Genomic DNA, 21,553 nt, shown 5'->3' with positions numbered 1-21,553 from the left:
TTATTTATTTGTCAGAGAGAGAGAGAGAGAGTGAGCACAGGCAGACAGAGTGGCAGAGGGAGAAGCAGGCTCCCTGCAGAGCAAGGAGCCCGATGCAGGACTCAATCCCAGGATGTTGGGATCATGACCTGAGCCGAAGGCAGCCGCTTAACCAACTGAGCCACCCAGGCGTCCCCACAAATGACTTTTTAAGTGGAAGGAATCTCACATCTTTTTACCACTGTCCCTTTCCCTTTCCTCCCCCACCTCAACTTACCTTAACTCTCAGTTCATTTTTAGAAAAAACAAAACAGCAACTTACAAAAAGAGTCCTACATATCTAAAATTATTGACTATTTCTGCTTAAGAGACTGAACACTATAAAACTTTTCCTGGAATGCAGAGCATTTTTAAAGCAGTGAAACTACTTTGTGTGATAATACAGTGATAGATACATGTCATCATACATTTGTCCAAATACCCAGAATGCACACCACGAGGAGCGAACCCAGGTGCAAACTATGGACTTTAGGTGATGACGATGTGTCCATGCGGGTTCTTCAATTGTAATAAATGTCCTGCTCTGAAGGAGAATGTAGAGATCAGGGAGGTCATGCATGTGTGGAAGTAGGAGGCATATGGGAAATTTTTATATCTTGCTCTCAGTTTTTCTGTGAACCTAAAACTGCTCTAAAATGAAGTCTGTTTTAAGAAAAACTTTTTCTAAACTATAAACAAATTTCATACTTAATCTATTTCATAATCATAATCATCATCATCAATGTTGATTCTGATGCTGGAGTGCTCTTCTGGTTTTGGTTTCTTTTTGGTCTCTTTGTTTTTCTCCATCAGATGTAAGTGATGCTCACACTGTCTCATGATCTTCTTGGAGGACATCCAGCTCTCCCCTAGTCGTTCAGCTGGTGCAGCACATTGTCCTCCCCTCACATCTGTGCCCTTGGCCTTCAGGATCTCCCTCGCTCTTACGAGACTACAGGTGCAATTCCACGGATTTCCATCCAGGTACAGGTGTCTGAGGCGAGGCAACCCCTCCAAGACTTTGAGGTCTAAGGCAGAAATCTTGTTGTTCCTAAGGTTTAGAACCTGAAGTTTCTTCAGATCCTTGAGCTCCCTCTCAGCAATATCCTGGATGGCATTGCCTTTTAGGTCCAGCCTGGCTAAGGTCCCCGGAAGCCTGCAAAAGCATGGAAACAGGAGGGGAGAAGAAGCCATGACCACCATTTCATATCTACCAGAGCAACTCAGAATAAGCAACACCAGCCTTTTCTGTACCATTGTGTCCTGGTGGAAGCTAGAAAACAAGCTACGTTTTGAAAAATTAAGTCTTCTGTATAGGTCTTTAACCTTTCTCATAGGTCTTGTCTTCTAACTCTCAGAGTGTTCTTGTTCTTAGCCATAAGACTCTCTCATTTCTTGTCTTGTCAAACAGGATCAGGTAAACAAATAGATAAGAAAAAACGTTGCCAATTTTTATGTGGCAAAGGCCATGAGTCCATAATATATAGGAGAAATAAAAGTATGGAATAAAAACATGAAAAGGTGGGGTTCTTCATGAATATAAAAGGCAACGAAAAAAATGATGCAATGTTTTATATATGAAATTAGAACATGGTTTTGGTTTTAAATTTTAAAATGTATTGCTCTTGAAGGTGTTGGAGGTAAGAACTTAAACTCTGTTGGTGGGAGTGTAACTTGGTACCACCTTGGAAATAGTTTGGTAACACGTATCAGATTTAAATAACATCATGCCTTTCAACCTAGGAAATAGTAGAAGCAAACAAAGAGTTATTTACAAATATGTTTGTCACATATTTAATTATATTTATACCAGAAAAAAGGATAAAGACTAATGCCCACTAATTTAGAAATTAAGAGATAATAGATTATTATGTGACAACAAAAATCATGTATTTAATAATTTTTTAAATCCTAATTCTAGGAGAAAGCTTTTCTAACTATGACTTGAAAATCCAAAAGCTATAAAAAAATCAGTGAATCGAATGATCTTTTTTCACACAAAAAAAAATTGTGTATGGCAAGGGACATAAGAAAAGTCAAAAGATAAATGATAAACTGGGGGAAATATCTGCAATTTATAACCCAAAAAGCTAATCTCCCTAATACGTAAAGGACTCTTAAAAGGTGAGAAGAAGGGGCGCCTGGGTGGCTCAGTTGTCTGAGCGACTGTCTTCAGCTCAGGTCATGATCCCAGAGTCCCGGGATTGAGTCCCACATCAGGCTCCCAACTCCATGGGGAATCTGCTTCTCTCTCTGACCCTCCCCCTTCTCATGCTCTATCTCTCATTTTCTCTCTCAAATAAATAAATAAAATCTTTTTTTTTAAAAAGGTGAGAAGAAAAGGTTTTAAAATGAGACTTAAAAATGGGCAAAAGGCATGAATGGAAGTCCACATAAACAGGAAAGCAAAGCCCTTAAGTCTTCAACCATATTCAGAATAGAGAAATGAAAAAATAAAACCACACAGAGATGCCATTTCTCACCTACCAGATTGGTTAAAAAAATAAAATAAAATAAAATAAAAACCTTAATCCTTAGCAATACATTCTGTGGACAAAGCTGTGAAGAGACAGACATTCTCATACATCACTTGGTCGGACACTAAAATGGCATAGCTCCTATGGAGGAGAATTTAGCAAAGCCTAATGAAATAACTTGTGCATTTACCCTACCACCGAACCATTTCACTTTGAAGACTATACTCTGAAGATATGACTCAATATATATAAAACTGCATATGGGCAATTATTATGGTATTATTTATAATAGCAAAAGACTGGAAACAACCCAGTACAAAGTTAAAAAACTACTATGCAGTCCCAAAAAAGAAAGGGACTCATCCCTAAGAATGATCATAAAATGATTTCCAGAAAGTATTGTTAAAGGGAAAAAAGTAGGAAGTGCAATAGGATATATAGTATATCCATTTTTGTGTAAGAGGGAAATGAGAATATATGTACACATATTTGCTTATGTTGGGTTAAAAAAAAGAATGATAACCCAGAAGTGAGTAAAAATGGTTACTTATAGGAAGTGTATGCATATGGTTTTAATTTTGAATCACGTTAATGTTTTACATGTTCACAAAATGAAAACGGTAAAACAGAATCAAGCTCTAAAATTGAACACAAACAGAAACAAGCATATCTAATTAATCAATCAAATGATGATGTTGGTATATAACCACATAAAAGAAAGAAAAAGTACTCGGACTGAATATCTTTCATGGATATATCTAAGCCTTAGACATTAAGGATGAAAGGATCTGCAAGGAAATTTCTCTTACCACGTTTATTATTCATACTGCTGTTAGTCATGAAATCTTGAAACCTTTTTTTAATGAAGTAAGTAAGTATATTCATATCATTAAGAACTAAGATTTCATTGTAAAAGAAAAGATACAAATATAAAATAAGAAAAACCCTCCAATGTTAAATGTGAACTAGAGGTATTAATGTGAATTCATCGCTTTAAAAATATATGTTCTAGTCGTGCATACTGGAAGGATCTCGAAGTAATATTACACCCCAATATCAATGCTACTCCAATAGCCTAAGCACACTGAGCACCCAGATCTTAATTTCAGAATTCCAGTTCCCACTTAAAAGAAGCAAGGCTTCTTAGAGAAATGACTGATTCCATGTCTGGGGCAGGTAAGCCAGAACATCTGAACCAGAATGCAATAGCATGTTCAAAGATTAAGGGGACATCCATCAGGATAGCTGCTGTTAAAAAATCCAGAAAATAAAAAGTGTTGAGGATGATGTGGAGAAATTGGAAGCCTGGTGTGCTATCAGTGGGAAGGTAAAATGGCGCCAGCACTATGGAAAACAATATGAGGTGCTTCCCCCCAAAATTAAATATAGAATTACCACATGATCTAGAGATTCCATTTCTGAGTATATACATAGAAGAACTGGAAGCATGATTGGTCTCAAAGAGCTATTTACATATTAAATAATATTATACAATATTTATGTGTTGTATACTCATATTGAATTCACAAGAGCTGAAATGTGGAAGCAATCTGAGTGTCCATTGATGGGTGAATGGATAAGCAAGATAAAATATGTATGTACCATGCAATATTTAGCTTTAAAAAGGAAGGAAATTCTGGTACATGCTACAACATGAATAAACCTTGAAGACATTGTGCTAAGTGAAAAAAGCCGTCACAAAAAAAAGACAACTACTATAATTCCACTTACATGACATATCTAGAATAGTCAAATTCATAGAAACAGAAAGTATAATAGTGGGTGTCAGGGGCTTGGGGGGGAGGAAATGAGGAGTTGTTTAATGAGTGTGGAAAATGAAATGAAAAATGAAAAAAGTCCCAGAGAACAATTGCAAAATGTTTTGCAAAATGAAAAAAGTCCCAGAGAACAATTGCACAACAATATGAAGGGATTTAACAATATGGCATTGCACAGTTAAAAACAGTTAAGTAAATTTTATGTATATTTTATGACAATTTTTTAAAAAGAGAACTAATAAATTCGTGTGTCATGAACAGAGGGACCAGCTTAGAGGGGATCTCACTAGACAAATTTGGAACAATTTGAGAATCAAAAGAGACTAGCAACTTTAGGTGACTGTAAATAAAGGAATATGACTGTAAATAAAAGAATAGAATAAAGTAAGATCCCTTGGGTCCATTGTAATACTTGGAAAAAGTGGAAAAGGGAAAGAACAATCCTCTACGGTGTTAAATAGAAAACATAGAAAACAAAACTGAATGATCCCAAGTACATGAACACAAATTATACCTAGACGTGGGCTGTAGGTGAGCAATTATGGATGCTTTCTCATTTGTCAGCACCCAAAGTTTTCAACCTTGAATGGCCACTGCTTTATAATCAGGAAAAAACTTATTTTTAACCTGTGGATACCAATTTGAAAAATGTCATGCTAATGCCTATCGATAAAAATTAAAAAAGAATCACAATTGTGAACCTGAACATTTTCCTGCTACTCAACAACCCCATATTAAGTGTCATTCTGTTTGTGAAGATAAGAAGGGGAAAAGTTTTATAGGAAAAAAAAAAGGGGGGTCCTTGAAATACCATCTGGATGCTATTTTCATAGAGTGTGAATGCACTGATGCCTTTTGGCAATCAGTGAAATTTATTGTTGTTGTCCCAGTCATACTTTACAGTGTATCCTAAGCTATACATCGCATATACATATGTATGTATTTATGCTTTTGAGTATTTTTTTAAAGATTTTATTTATTTATTTGACATATAAAGATCACAAGTAGGCAGAGAGGCAGGCAGAGGGAGAGAGAGGAGGAAGCAGGCTCCCTGCTGAGCAGGTGCCCCTATGCTTTTGAGTATTCTATAGTCTTATTTATTTAAAGTGACTTCTCCTTGGTTGGAATAAAATTTACCTTAAAAAAGTGGATTAATTGGGGCGCCTGGGTGGCTCAGTGGTTTAAGCCACTGCCTTCGGCTCAGGTTATGATCTCAGAGTCCTGGGATGGAGTCCCGCATCGGGCTCTCTGCTCAGCAGGGAGCCTGCTTCCCTCTCACTCTCTCTGCCTGCCTCTCTACCTACTTGTGCTCTCTCTCAAATAAATAAATAAAATCTTAAAAAAATTTTTTAAAAAGTGGATTAATTTACCAGGGCAAATCACTTCATACATTTTAAAAATCTGCTAAATTTAGTTTGAAGTCAGTCCCCAGGAAAATGTAATTTTGTGCACATACCAACTGATATAAGGTAAATCCCTAAAAGTTATACAGAAAAATCTTACGTATAGCTTCTTTTTTTTTTTTTTTTTCAAGGAAAGATGGACTGTTTACAGATGATGTGGCAGGAAGCAAGATTCTGGCACCCTTGAAAGTAAAGGGAGAACAACAGAGAAAAGATATGGTAAAGCAAACTGAGAGTTGTCTACTAATTAAGACCCAAGATCTAACTTTGGCCACGTGACTTCAGGTAAGTTATTTAGCTTAAAGCTTCTGATTGTCCTCCTCATAGATGAAGGTGCCCAGTACACAGAAATCACATAATAAACATTAGCTAATGAAAATGAGAAAGCCAAGTTTCCTTTTAAACCAATATAATGATCACTTCTAGGCTGCGGAGCCAAAATGTGTACCTAGTCTTCCTTTTTTTTTTTTTTCTTTTGTGTTTTGATGAGCCTTATAACCAAAATGACACTGTAAGCGAAATCACCAATATCCTGGTTTTGTGAAATTAGGGCAATCACTTATGGCTTTGACATAATTTGTCTTTTAAGTCTGATTTATAGAGAAAGGTATCCCTGATTTTAAGACAAACCTGCTTCTAAAAATGCTATTTATTCTTTGAGTCTGTCGCTTTTTAGTGTAAAAAGAGGTACCCCATGTTACCAGTAGATGGCATGGAAGCATAAGTAAGATAAAATGTTACGCCTGCAGTAGGTTGTAGAAAGCTATTCTGGATTTGAATTATCCAAATTGTGAATAAAGATAAGATGATGTAACTTATCGTTGTTCGCCGAATTGCAGATTGGTAAAATAAGAATGAAACAGCAAAAGTGAGACCCAGGTCTTAGGTATTCTAAGTTTTTAAGTGGGTCTAGTGTATTGTTTGTAGCAGAGTACATCTCAGGGGCAGGTAATGATGTGGTGGCTAAAATTCCCCGGCTCTGTTAGTTTCTTTCTTTTTTTTTTTTTTTTAATTTTATCTTTTCAGTGTTCTAAGATTCATTGTTTATGCACCACACCCAGTGCTCCATGCGATACGTGCCCTCCTTAATACCCACCACCAGGTTCACCCAAACCCCACTCCCCTCCCCTCCAAACGCCTTAGAGTCCACAGTCTCTCATGCTTGGTCTCCCCCTCTGATTTTCCCCAATTCACTTTTCCTTTCCTTCTCCTAATGTCCTCCACATTATTCCTTATGCTCCACAAGTAAGTGAAACCATATGATAATTGACTCTCTCTGCTTGACTTACTTCACTCAGCATAATCTCCTCCAGCCCATTAGTTTCTTTTAAGAATATATGTGTTGCTGGAGTGGAGGGGTGTGGGAGGGATGGGATGGACGTTGGGGAGGGTGTGTGCTACGGGAAGTGCTGTGAATTGTGTAAATAAATAATATATTCTATGTTAATAAGAAAGAGATTAGTTAATTTTAAAAAATTCCCTGGCTCTGCAGTTAAGCTGTTGTGTTTAATCTGGACTCTCCCACTTACTGATGATCTGATTTTGAGAAGTTTCTTGATACCTCCTTGATACTTAAATGTTCTAGTCCATAAAATAATAGTTAAAAAGTGTACCTACAGGCGCCTGGGTGGCTCAGTGGGTTAAAGCCTCTGCCTTCAGCTCAGGTATCTATCTCTCTGTCAAATAAATAAATAAAATCTTTTTATTTATTTATTTGACAGACAGAGATCACAAGTAGGCAGAGAGGCAGGCAGAGAGAGAGAGGAAGGGAAGCAGGCTCCCCGCTGAGCAGAGAGCCCGATGCGGGGCTCGATCCCAGGACCCTGGGATCATGACCCGAGCCGAAGGCAGCGGCTTTAACCCACTGAGCCACCCAGGCGCCCCAAATAAAATCTTTTAAAAAAAAAAGTGTACCTACTTTCACAGGATTGTTGTAAGAAGTAATGGGGAATAACACACGGATATAAATTCACTGTTGGGTTAGTCAGTACTTAATACTAGGTATTATTTTCTATCTCAATTTGTATATTGAGGCAAATGTAGTAGATATTTGAATGTATGTGTACCTACACCCATCTATTATTATTTCCTTGGTGAAATTTAAACTGGAGGACGGTAGGCAAAAGAAGGGATTTGTGATTTGTGGTAGGATACACAGCAACTAGAAACAAGTTAGGTAAGCAACTGGCAATGGATAGGTTGCCTGTGTTTATAGTTTCTTAATAGGAAACTGAATTTTAAAGTATAATTTTGTGCCTGAATAAGACCCATGCAAATAAGAGTGTATTGTTTTAAGCTCATAAATAAAAGTTCTACCAATCAAAAATTTAAAAACAGTATTGAGTTTTAATGCTTTATGGGAGGACAATCAAGGAAAAACTTTTCTGGGCCATTCCCATTTTTCAAGTCAAAGAAAAGCTGGAACGTGGGAGGGGGGTTTGATGAGGAATTTAAAAATCACTTTCTACAAAGAACACATTGCTCTCATAGCTGGCCAAGTTCTTTGACTGAACAGACAGTTGTGTTGCTTAATTTAAGCCTCATAGGAAAAGCCCACACTCATCATGTCCCTCGCTCATTGTTCTTGCTCTAAACCGGCTCTAAACTTTCTCTAAACCGGCTGCGCATTAAATTCATCCGGGAGCTTTTCAAAAATACTGATGCCTAGGCACAAATCCTGGAGTGTCTGCTTTAATTAGTTTGAAGTGAGGCCTGGGCATAAGTATGATTTTTTCAGAATTCTCCAGATAATTGTAACATGGAGTCAGATTTGAGAATCATGGCTACCTCAGGCTTGCAATTCTATTATACAGTCCATTGGGCAAAAGCATTGTGCTTTCTGTAGTCACTTATTAAAACACACAAATGCCCTGGCAGGAGTAAATAATTAAGCTACTTTTCACTCATTAAACTTAGCAGGATTACTCAGCGAAATGCTTTCTAAAAGCCATCTGAATAGAGCAGTCCCCTGCCTTCACAATTTTGCCAAGGCTCTCATAGCCCATTGAGAATCCTTGATGACAACATTCACTTCCCAACCTGTTTTAGGAGTTTTTATTCTATACATGATTTTTTTTTCTTGGAGTAGGGGTATATAGTGATAGAAAATAAGACTTGAAACATAGTAGAGAAATTACTGAAATATCAAGTATTAGAGTTCTAATACACTGCGTGTTTTTTGCCTTAGGGTCTTTGTATTGGCTGTTCTGTCTAGAACACTTCCCCCGCCAAACAGCTTCACAGCTAAATCTCTCACCTCCTTCCAGTTTTTGCTCAAAGTTTACATTTTCATGAGAGTTACCATGCTTACCCTATTTAAAATTGCAACCAGCCATGCCCACGCTCCTGAACCTGTAAGCCTGCCCTTTTTTGTTGTTGCTAACTATAACTCCAAACACCACCTCAGTGTTATATACTTGTACATTCTGTTTCTTATTACTACTTCCCTGCTGGAATTTAGGCTATATAGAACAAGAAGTTTTATTTTTTACTGCACTGATATATCCCAAGGGTCTGGTAAAATACATTATTTGTATGCACATATTATGCATTTAAAAATTGATTAATTTCAAATAACCCTCAATATATATTTTAAAATACTAATTTCCATTATAAAAATTACTTTCTGGTGTTTTGCATTGGGTTACAGTTACCATGCTGTATAATAAAGTATCTTTTTTTTTCAACTACAAAAAATGAACATCTGTGCATAGCAAAGATAATTTTTCCCTTTCTCATTGGTAACAAAATGAAAATAAGTAAATTGAGTGCCACAGGACTCTAAAGAAACCAGAAGTTGGTATGTTACTTATGAGCAATTTGATAATGATAATCAACAGAGCAAGGGGACCTTTTTTCCCTATAAAGCACCAAAAGGAAAATGAATCCACTGATAGGCATGTATAATTAACCACATTCTCTTTCCTTCTTTTTTTTTTAAGATTTTATCTATTTATTTGACAGAGAGAGATCACAAGTAGATGGAGAGGCAGGCAGAGAGAGAGAGAGAGAGAGAGAGATGAGCTGAGCAGAGAGCCCAATGCGGGACTCAATTCCAGGACCCTGAGATCATGACCTGAGCCGAAGGTAGCGGCTTACACCACTGAGCCACCCAGGCGCCCCCCATATTCTCTTTCTAAGAGAATAATAGGGCTTTCTTCTTCTACCATTTTTTAATTTACCTATTTCATACATGTAGAACATGGAATAAAGTTTACCTAAAAAAGGATCAGTTAATGTCAACATGTACATTAATTATCAGTTATGACTGGGTGAGAAAACAGGACAGGAGGTTGGGCACAGAGGGAGGGATATTTGGAAAGAGAAATCAAGTGTCAGAGTATGAGGGTGTGTATGTGCATATGTGTTTATGAGAGAGACAACCAAAAACGCAAGGTGAGACCAACACAAATGGGCTTTCATACCCACAGGCAGACAGAGAAATAAGCAGAGCCATGTTTAGGTCCTTTAAAGATCTCAGTGCTGAGAAGCATATGAAGCCTCCAAATATATAACTCAAAATAAATACAAGATTAGATTATACATTTGTGATTTTTTTTTCATAATTGCTATTTCAATGCTGTTAAAAATGTAAATATCTTACTACATTTCCCCTTCCTTTCTTTCTCATAACCTTGTTTTGCTAGTGGCTAAGCACCCAGTCTCCCTGTTGCTGGTCCCAGGCCACATACTTAAAAACACATATTTTAAAACCAAGATCTTTTATAAGAAAGATCCCCATATTATGTGTAATAGCATACTTCACCAAAGCAGCATTGCCTATTTTCAACATAGATCTCACTTGCAGGTGTCTTATCCAACAGGCAAGATAAATGAAGTGGGTGCAGGATTTAGTTAGAGGGCTGGGGATTCCAAAACCCTGTCTACAGTCTCTACCTTTGAACTCTCGGGCACCCTTGATCAGGTCATTTATGTTTGTTCTAGTTTTTTTTCTTGCTTGTCTAATGTGCTCCATTGCCCCGATTTTCAGAAAACATTTAAAGTAGTCACCATAAATAATAACTCCCACTCACCTCAGAGGTATAGACAACAGCAGGTTCTGCTCCAAGGCCAGGTTGGAGAGCTGGGAACACATCTGCAGGGCTCCAGCTTCGAACAAGCTAACAATGTTGTTGTCCAGAAACAAGTGTTTCAAGTCTCGGAGGTCCTGGAAGTCTTGCGCTGTAACTCTCTGAATCAGATTATTGCTAATGTCGAGTTTTTGTAGTTTCGCTGGTAATCTGAGGGGCAACATTTGAACCTGATTTTGGGACAGCTCAAGAGTAGTTAAATTGGCAAGTATCTGTGCCCCATCAATGGAGGAGAGTGAGTTTTCTGACAGATAAAGATGGGAGAGATGCTCCAAGTGTTTCATATCTCGAAAACTTACCACTTTGAGCTGGTTCCTCTCCATTTTTAAAGAGAGCAGAGATTTGGGCAGATTAATAGGAATTTTAGTCAGAAAGTTACCACTGAAGCTGAGAAATTGCAAAGACTTTAGAGACGTGAAGAAGTTGGGTGGTATAAGATCGAGTCTGTTATTCTCCATGCTCATGCGTTTCAGGTGGGGAAGTGCCAGCGATCCGGCTACAGATTCAATATTGTTTTCATCTAACACCAAACTCTGCAAACTGACAAGAGAGGAGAGTGTGGTGGGAGACAGAGAAGAGATCAGATTGTTTTTAAGTTCAAGGATTTTTAATTTCTTCAGTCCTTCAAAATCGGATCCATTTAGGACATATATTGAATTATCATTTAGTTTTAACACTTCAAGACTGGCTGGGAGAATCCTGGGGACTTGTCTTAACTTATTTTTCCAGAGTTCCAAGGTCTTCAAATTACTCAGAGTTTTGAAAGTGTCATTTTCTACTGACTCTGTTCCACTAGCCAGCAGAATAAAATCTTCCAAAGCCAACATTCGGGTGAAGCTGGACATCTGCAAAAAAGTCAGGGATGGGTCACAAAGAGAAAAAGCAGTAAATTAAGATTATTGTCGGCGGGGGGGAATACTCTACACATTATCATTTAATACTAATGATACTTCAGATTTCTCTTCAAGATCTATTTAAAATTATCTCTTGGAAAAGGATGGAAACTAAGATCCTGACTTTTTAAAGTTTATTTCAGAGAAAGAGAGAGAGAGATTGAGAGAGATTGAGAGCATGAGCCGGGGAAGTGGCAGTGGGGAAGAAGAGGGAGAAGCAGATTCCCTGCTGAGCAGGGAGCCTGATACGGGGCTCAATCCTAGGACCCTGGGATCATGACCTAAGCTGAAGGCAGCTGCTTAACTTACTGAGCCACCCAGGTGCCCCATGACTATTTCTTTTTTAAGATTTTATTTTTAAGTAGTCTCTACACCCAACGTGGGGCTCCAACTCACAATCCTGAGATCGAGTTGTATGATCCACTGACTGAGCCAGCCTGGCGCCCCAGGTCCCGACTATTTTTTATTTATGTTTGCTAACAGTCTAAAATATCAAATGTACGTTAGGACATTCACACAGTATCGGTAGACATAATATTAGCCAACTTTTGCTATATAGTCTCTGACCCAGCAAGTTTATTTCTAGCCAGAAGTGCTTACAAGTTGCACAGTGATTTGTACAATAGGATGCTCTTTGTGGCATCATTTTACAATAGCCCAGAATGGGAATGATCTGGAAATTGCTGTCTTCATTTTTCATTGTTTAGATGATTTTTTAATGTTATAAATTACATTAAAAAATTTTTAAGCATTAAAAGTAAAAATTTTAAGTATCCTAGACCCTGCTGTCACTAGGATGGGCCTATCAGAGAAACATTTTCAACTATATTATAGTTAGTAAAACTAGCCTAGCCTCCCTCTTCCCTATCCCTCAATTTGCACTTCACTGATGAAAAAGATCCAGGAAGAAACAAACAGGATACATGTGTCTCCATGCCTGAGAGCAAAGATTCCATTTGGCATATAATCCAGACCTAATCTACTCTTCTCTTAGATTTTAGAAATGATCAAATCTGATATACTTTCTCCATGGGTTGCAAGTTCAAGCACTCCTATCCTTCCACATTTATCAATCTCCTACCTTGCCATCTAGGTCTTCTCCAGGATGATGTAATCCTTGGTATTTAGTTCTTAGAGTAAGATCATCTCTAGGCAGAAAGAGGAATTGTTCCAGGTTTTCTTCAGCTTGATAAAGATTCACAAAATTTTCAGTCTGGTTTAGAATTCAATTGAGCTAAAATTTTCAATGCACAGTGTGCCTGGGCGGCTCAGTCGGTTTAACGTCTGCCTTCAGCTCAGGTCTTGATACCAGGATCCTAGCATCCAGCCCACTTGGGCTCCCTGCTACCCAGAGACCTTTCTTCTCCCTCTTCCTCTGCCACTCCCCCTGCTTGTGTGCTCTCTCTCTTTCTCTCTCTCTCAAATAAATAAATAAATAAATAAATAAAGTCTTTAAACATTTTTTTCCAATGCACAATTTTATGTCTTACTATCTATAGTTTTTGAATGTTTGACTTAATTATGCAGTTGAGCCCTTCTGTAATACCAGTGCATGATTAACACATTCAAGGCGGGTTAATTTTGCACCACATATTTATTAAAGGTACTTATAGCCTAGGAGGACATGTGATGTGAATTTTGGTATATTTTAAAGCTTCTCCTAAGATGATACTCCATTGGAAGAATCTCATGTTAAAATTTCCATAAACAGATGTTTTTAATCATAAAAGCTTTGGCAGCTGCCTTGATTTGTACATTGCTGCTACCACATGATCTTCTCTTAATGATCAGTCAGATGTGTTAGTTAGTCCTAGTCCCGATATTAATAGTATTTTTTTTCTTGCATTTGTTGACTATCTACAGGTGCCAAGTGCTTTTTGTTAAAAACAAAACAAAACAAAACAAAACAAAAAACCCCACACACAAGTCCCAAATGGAGTCATTTGTCCCCACCCATGACAGCAAATACTTACAGTTTTAACCTCTCTTAAGAATGTGAACTTTAACAGTCAACCTGAAATTTCCTGATCAGCATTAGTGACATAATCATCATTATAAAAACCCTGCCCTTCCCTTATTCTCAAAAGGAACTTGACCCAACCTGAAACCATCTTTACTTACTGTTTTCTCAGTAACTCCCTTGCTTCACCCTAAAATCCTCCCATTTGGTAACAGCTTCTGGGAGCATAGCTCTGCCTGCTAGAGGAGATGCTGCGTGATTCATGAATAGCTTACTTATTAGATCCTCCAAGGTACTCAGTTAAATTTTGTTTATTAACAGTACATTATCACTAATTCTTCTAATAACCCTGCAAGTTTGCTAACATCAAACTTGAAAGAGTTGAGAATTTCAACAAGGTCTGCCGAACTCTAAACAGACTGAACTCTTAACTCTAAACCCTTTCTTCCTCAACTTACCATTTTCTCTTGCATCTGGTCTATAATTAATGTTTTTCAAAAAAGACAAAATCTAGACATAAATCCTAGAGATTTAGAAAAGTAGAAATTTTGGAGATTATCTAATTCAAATCTCCCATTAAAGGGATGAAGAATTTCAGCCTCCCCACCAAAAATGAAAAGACTTGCCCAAGACTGTTCTTTAATACACTTTTCATTTCAAAGTGCCCTTTCTAAGGTTTCTTGCATATAAAGTTAGAAAAGACTCTAGACATAGATCTTCACTTCTTAGATTGCTGATCTTCCATAAGAACTTGGTGCTATTAATAGTTCCACTTTTGTCTGAGTGACTACAAACCCTAAAAGATTACTGAGTATGCAGCAAGTCTCAGGGGTAACATGGATCCGAATGGGCAATTTATCTGGGGACCAGACAAAGTGTCATATCAGAGCTTCAATTCTACTCGTCAAGTGTACAGACTGGCGTAAACCATTGACATAGTTCATGTTCTTAACAGAATTTTCTTTTAGTAAGCATAGAGACCTTTCTTTTTTCTTTCTGTCAGTCAATGCAGATTACTTTGGGTTATTATTAATTAAAATGGTTACCATCTTCTTGGGACACCTGGCTGGCTCAGTCAGAGGAGCATGCGACTCTTGATCTCGGGGTTGTTAGTTGGAGCCCCACATTGGGTGTAGACATTATTTAAAAATAAAATCTTTAAAAAATGGCTACCATTTTCTAAGTATTTACTATGGTTATCTTTATAAAGTCCTGTGTGTAAACATGATTATTCCTTTTTCGGAAAGGGAAACTGAGGCTTGAGGAGATAAAATATCTGGGCTTAGTATATCTTGCTAGCAAGTGGAAAAATTGAGCTTCCAACCCAGATTTATCTCATCCCAACACACATATTTTTATTTTAACCTCACTCCTATGACATGCATTTAGCAGAAGAATATAGAATACTGACACCACAAACAGTGGGGAAGATACTTATTTTCAACCTTTCAGTTGAATTTACAGAGCAGAAAAAGGAAAACAATTCTGCTAGACCAGTTTTTCCATTTCCCTGGATTAAGCTGAACTGTGCTCAGGAGATGTAAAAAAGAGATGCTTTTGTCCTCGAGCTAACCTTGAGGCTATGTGAGTTTTTTCAATGTTGCTTAAAAAGCAAGGCAAGTAGGGCTTGGTGTTAATGATTAAGTGTAGGAAGTTTAACTAAGTATAATTCCTGCCACACATTTTTACAGTTTAGTGAACCTAAAATATATGTAGATAAAAGTTATAATAAAACTCAAAAAATGAAAAAGAAGCAAGAAAAGTAAAATGAGGTAGACCAGAGAAGCAAGGTCTGCTGGCTTCCTCATGAAAGGCTTTGTTTCCAGTTTCTTCTGGGTGGGTCCTGCTGCAAGCATTAGAGGGCCACAAACCTTTCTTGGGTTGCTTTTAGGTTCAATGTCCACATGATAACCGAAATACCCCCCGTAGTTAGATGCTCAGACCTGTGTGCACCAAGCCAGTAAGTAAAATAATATTGGAACTTTTTTTTCCTGATCATCAATATACTTGTTCTCTGTAAATAATTTTAAAATTCTGGCAAGTATGGAGAGAATATAAAAATAGTCCATAATCCTCCCACTTGGTAATCAAGTCTGTTTATGTTTCCTACCCAGGAGGAATCTGAAGTAGCTTCTCTCCTTCCACTGAAGATGTAAAGAACAATCATTTTAATTGACTGCTATCCTAAAGGCATTCCTATTTGTCCTCTAAACGTAGGAGCCAAAACCGTAAAACTGTTACAAGAAAATACAGACATAAATTTTCATGACCTTGGGTTTGATAAGAGCTATCTTAGATATGACACCAAAAGCTAAAGTGACATACACAAAGAATAGTCAATGGGACTTACTGGAAATTAAAAACCTGTGCTTCAAAGGACGCCATTAAGAAAATTAACAACAGCAACAACAAACAACCATAGAATGGGAGAACATTTTCTCAAATAATAGATCTGATAGGAGATTTGTATTTAGAAAATACAAAGGACTCTTACAACTCAAAAATGAAAAGACAAAGAACCCAATTTCAAAAAAATGGGCAAAGGATTCACAGAGACATTTTCCCCAAAGAAGATATCAAGTGGTCAATTAGTGCACAAAAAGATGCTCAACATCATTAACCTCTAGTGATAGAAAAGTCAAACCACAGTGAGATTCTAACAGACACTCACTAGGATGGTTATGATCCAAAAAAACAATAAGAGTTGGCAGGAATGTGGAGAAACCAAAACCATCATACAATACTCTAGGAATACAAAACAATGGAGCCACTTTGGAAAAACAATCTGGCAGTTCCTCAGAATGTGAAACAGATTTACCATTTTTACCCGGAGATCCCACTCTTAGATATATACCCAAGGCAGATGAAAATATATGTCCACACAAAAACTTGTACATGAATGTTCTTTGAAGCATAATATCTAAAAAGAGGAAACAACCCAAATGTCCACCAACTGACAAATGGATAAACAAAATGTGGTATATACATAAGATGGAATATTATTTAGTCCTTAAAAGGAAGGAAATTCTGAAATATGCTACAACATGGATGAACCTTGAGGGCATTATTTTAAGTGAAAGAAGCCAGCGACAAGAGACCACAGGTTTAGGGGGAAAGATTGACTTCAGTTTTGGGCATGTTATTTTGAGGTGATATACATATATGAAGAGGTCCAATAGGGAGCTGGATAAGTCTGAAACATGGGAGGAAGGCATGAATTAGAAATTCAGTTATGGGAGCCATCATTACTTACATAAAGTGAAGTCACCTAAGTAGACTGTACATAGTAAGAAATGGCATGGCTGAGGACCGAGACTCCCCAGAGAAGCCAACAAAAATAAGGGGCAGGGGAGGGAAAGAAACCTACAAAAATGGCAGAAAAGAACTATCAGAAAGGAATCATGAGGACATAAAAGTATGGTGCCATGGAAGGCAAAAGAGTAAGAATTTCAAGAAATAGGAGTGACCCAGTGTCTTAGAAGGAATAGTGGTTTAACTGTTTGGAGTAGGTAGAAACCAGACAGTGGTGAATTAAAGAATAAATAGGAGGTAAACTAGGGACAGTAAGTACAGAGTATCCTTTAACGGAGTTTTGCAAGTAAAGAGAGACAGTAGCAGGAAGAGACAAAGAGAGTTAAAATTATTTTATTTTGTTTTATTTTAAACATTTATTTATTTATTTGAGATTTATTTATTTATTTATTTATTTAAGTGGTGGGGAGAGGGAGAGGGAAAGAGAGAATCTCAAGCAGATTCCCCACTGAATGTGGAGCCAGATGCAAGGCTCAATCCCACAATCCTGAGATCATGACATGAGATAAAATCAAGAGTCAGACATGCAACCAGCTGAGCCACTCAGGTGCCCCCAAATAATTTTATTTTTATTGTAATGAAAGGGGCCTATCTATTTATAAGCTAGAATAAGGCACTAGTAAGGAAAGAGAAACTGAAGATATGGGTGTGGGGAGAATGATAGAGCAAGCTTCAGGGAGTGGCAAAGAAGATGGACTCCAGGGGATGAGTGGGACGCTGCCTTGAGCAGAAGAAGGGAGATCTCATCCTTCCTGTCTGGAGGAAAGAGTTTGCAGAACTGAATGGAGACAAGTTAGTCCACAGTGAGCAGAAGTTGAGTTTTGTTAGGATTAGTCAATAAAATGGGAGGCCAGCCATGGGTGAGAATGAGGATAGTAGAGATTGAGAACATAACCCAAACTCTACTGAAGTTTTGGAAGATGTTGATGGAAGGTAGGAAAGCCTGACCAAGAAGAATTGAAAGGACCGATGACACTGAAGACCCAGATGAAGTCAGAGACCTTAAATTTGCAGTATTTCTACAAATCTGTGAATGTTCCAAACCACACACTTATACATACATATGTGTAGAGAGGTGGTGTGATCCTCTCCAGCGGCATCAGGCTATCTAGGTATAAGAGAAACAAGAGAAGATGATCACCATTATCTAAGACTAAGGCTTTGCGGGATAGGTGTTGAGATAATTTATTTGGGGGATGCAAAAAAAAAGGGGGGGATGGGAAAGAAGATGATAGGAAATAAACTAATGATCTGAGAAAAACGGGTTGATGTAGGGTTAGAAGTCTCCGTGAGGTGACAAGAGAAGTACAGAATATGGCAGCTGAAAGCAAGGAAGATAATAATGATCAGAGAATGGGGGAATTGGAGATTTCTGAGTGGAGGAGTTTCCGTATAATGATTATGATATCACCAAGTACATGGCTGTGGTGAAGTGGAAACGTAGATGGATACTTTAGTATCAGCTCAGGGAATTCTTATGAGCTAGGACACTGCACCCTGGTGGCACCAAGGAGATACAGGGCTCAGGATGGAAAGCAAGACCAGAAGCCAGGAGGGAAGGGGCTGAGGGACAGTATGAAACAAAGGAAGAAGAAACAAGGAGTGCTACAGTCCAATGGCATGCACCTCAAACAAGCAGGCAGCTTTACAGATAAACGGATAATGAAGGCCGTCATGTCTCAAGGGCAGAAACTGTGAATTTTTTGTCTTTTATCCCCAGTCTCAAACACAGCATTCGCAGTCCCAAACACAAATTAGATGAAGAAGTAATAGAAACATTTTAAATTGTGAGGCATTTGCATGTATATGTGTAGGGTGTACATGTGTGTTTGTAAGTGGCGTGTGTGTATATGTATGTGTGCATATATATGTATATGTGTGTAATTTCTATTGCTTTAATCTGAAGATACTCTAAGGTTTATTTCTCGGAATACAGACACCTGATTCTGTAGAACATATATTCACCAAAGACAGCTAAAAGAGATGTATTATTGCTTAGAGCTTTTTATTTCCTTCCCCAAACAATCCTGTCTTTCATCAACGTCTCTGCTGAAACTGTCCTTCCAAGAGACCATGAACTGGGTTGAAGTCAGGGAAGTGGCAGTATTGCCGTTTAGTGAACATAAATCAATGCGCTCATTCAGTAACTGAATCTGATGAGAGGTGTGATTTCATCTTCCTGGCTGCGAAACAGCAGTGTAGGATCACTACCGGGCTTAGCTCACACTTCGGCTCTGGGCATCTCAGGCTTCCAGAACAAATATTTAAGCATCTTACTACGGGATTACAGGAGGAGAGTCCACATGTCCACTAGGTAATTTTGCTTATTGAGTCTTGAAATCAATACCATACCACATACTTTAAACTCTCCGTGTTTAGGTGCACCTACATTCGAATTTCTTTTTTTTTCTGTTTTTTTTTTAAAGATTTTTATTTTATTTATTTGACAGACAGAGATCACAAGTAGGCAGAAAGGCAGGCAGAGAGAGAGGGGGAAGCAGGCTCCCCACTGAGCAGAGAGCCCGATGTGGGGCTCGACCCCAGGACCCCGAGATCATGACCTGAGCTGAAGGCAGAGGCTTAACCCACTGAGCCACCCAGGCGCCCCTACATTCGAATTTCTTAACCTGTCGAAAAGGGATGGTGTCTCTATGTGGAGGGAAATTACAGCCACCTGTGGACTCTCTGCACCTGTCCCACAGAGATGTATTTCCTTCTCTTGGGATTTGGTTCAAGGAGGCAAGAGCAGTGACCGGTAAAGACAAAATCAGATTGACTTCTCCAGGTAAAAAGAGTCAGGGATCACCAATCTAACCCAAACTTCTTACTTCAAAAAGGTAGAAAGTGAGGCCCAGAGATTTTTTTTTTTTTTTTAAGTGTTTGCTTAAGATGATTATATCTCTGGCTAGGGGGAAAGCTAGGATAAGGACCCTTGTCTCTCTATAGCTTCCAAAATATCAAAGGCCAAAACCAAAATTCCTTTGTATTATAAAAGCCAGACAAATCTATAGCACTCTTTGCACTCTGACGAGCGTGGCATAAATGTAAAAGTCAAAATTAGAAGTTCATAGAACAGGGGCGCCTGGGTGGCTCAGTGGGTTAAGCATCTCCCTTCAGCTCAGGTCATGGTCCCAGGGTCCTGGGATCAAGCCCCACATCTGGCTCCCTGCTCAGCGGGAGCCTGCTTCTCCCCTACCTGCTGTTCCCCCTGCTTGCCCTTACTCTCTGTCTCGCTCGCTCTCTCTGTGTCAAATAAATAAGTAAAAATCTTAAAAAAAAAAAAAAAGAAGTTCATAGAACAAGTACTGCAATAACATGCCAAATCAAAAACACGTATTTCCTCCGTAGATGTTTCCACAAAGCCCCTGATGTCTGGCACATGTGTAGGGTCTGCTACAAATAATTCTCATGTGCTGGGGTTCATCTGGATAGTCTTACAATGCTCTAAGGATCACCTGCTTTCTATGGCACTAACAAAACTCCTTTTTTATCCCCCGAAAGCACTCATTGTCAATTCCAAGAATAGCGAGTAGCCATTGGCTCTCAAGCTCTCTTTGTTAAGAAAGAGCCACTTCTTTACTTCTACTTTGCAACAACATAATTACATTTTTACAAACGTAAAAACTGAAATAAAACATCATGAATGATAGATTCTGATGGTTTTTGACTGAGTCTCTAAAAAGAAATACCCAGAGGCATATACCCCTCTCAGGAGTAAAGGGCAAGCAGATAGTCCAACGATCCAAACTTGATAACCATCACTTTTAAGGGTTGATCATTTAAATCAAGCCTCCCAGCCCCACCGTCCACCCCTCATCCTGCCTCAAAAAATAAGACTGCGGCAACTTGAGCATGGAATGGTTACCTGAAGGTGTGGAATTTTGCTGTGGCTAATGTAGAGCTTCTTGGTGGTGGAAGGAAGAGCGGACGGCACCTCCGTTAGCCTGTAGCATTGCACTGACTGCAGGGAATCACAGCTACATCGGCTGGGACAGGTGGGATGGAAACCATCACTAAGAGAAAGCAAAACAAGGAAAGCATAAAGCAGATGCATCTTCCCAAACGAGGCCTCCCAGGCAGCAGGCGAGTGTTCAGGGGATGTCCCACTCTTTATACCGTGAAATCTGATAATAGAATCTTATGAATGTGTACTCTGTCAATGTAAGAAGACAGGAAAGAAAAAAATTCTCAATTCGCCTGGGTTAAAATGTTAGCAACCATCACAAAGGGCTTAAACATTGATAAGCTGCCTTAATATTTGTAGGTGAGCAAAACCCTCTGTTATTTATGGCTTGGGAGGCTAATCTGCAAACACCCCTACTATCTGTAGTTTCCTTGTTTTGTTAAATGTGACACTAGGGAATTAGTGGGAAAAGACAAAGAGCTGTTTTATTGTGGGCTATAAACCTTCGAATTTTCTGTGACCCTGTATTAAAACCATTTTTGTAGACCTGCAACAGGTAGGTGTTTTCTACTCCCATTAACCAGTATGGGGAAATGGGCAGGTTTTTTCTTTATTATCGTTGTTCCAGTAGCATTTTATTGCTCTGTGAAACAATGCGCCACCGAGAAGAGAGGTGTAGAGGCACAGAGAACTGGTTCGGTTCATCTATCACTCGACC

At 38.4% G+C, this 21,553-nt stretch overlaps 1 protein-coding gene across 1 annotated transcript; it reads right to left on the bottom strand.

Moving 5' to 3' along the window:
* Nucleotides 1-325: 325 nt before the first annotated feature.
* Nucleotides 326-20,985, bottom strand: LOC125102981 (nephrocan-like). The gene is made up of 3 exons (XM_047734683.1): nucleotides 20,797-20,985; nucleotides 10,710-11,611; nucleotides 326-1,174 (listed from the first exon to the last, which is right to left on the bottom strand). Exons 1-3 carry the CDS (start codon nucleotides 20,983-20,985, stop codon nucleotides 727-729), a joined length of 1,539 nt encoding a protein of 512 aa, XP_047590639.1. The 3' UTR covers nucleotides 326-726.
* Between the last annotated feature and the right edge of the window lie 568 nt (nucleotides 20,986-21,553).

Source organism: Lutra lutra, chromosome 6 (genome assembly GCF_902655055.1).
Source record: "Lutra lutra chromosome 6, mLutLut1.2, whole genome shotgun sequence".
NCBI classification, from domain to species: Eukaryota; Metazoa; Chordata; class Mammalia; order Carnivora; family Mustelidae; genus Lutra; species Lutra lutra.
This window is presented reverse-complemented; position numbering and strand designations above follow the sequence as displayed.

Coding starts and splice junctions, on each gene's coding strand:
- LOC125102981 (XM_047734683.1), bottom strand. CDS start 20,985: ATGCATCTGCTTTATGCTTTCCTTGTTTTGCTTTCTCTTAGTGATGGT. Junction 11,612..20,796: donor GCAAAATTCCACACCTTCAG/GTAACCATTCCA, acceptor ACTTTTTTGCAG/ATGTCCAGCTTCACCCGAAT. Junction 1,175..10,709: donor CTGTTGTCTATACCTCTGAG/GTGAGTGGGAGT, acceptor ATGCTTTTGCAG/GCTTCCGGGGACCTTAGCCA.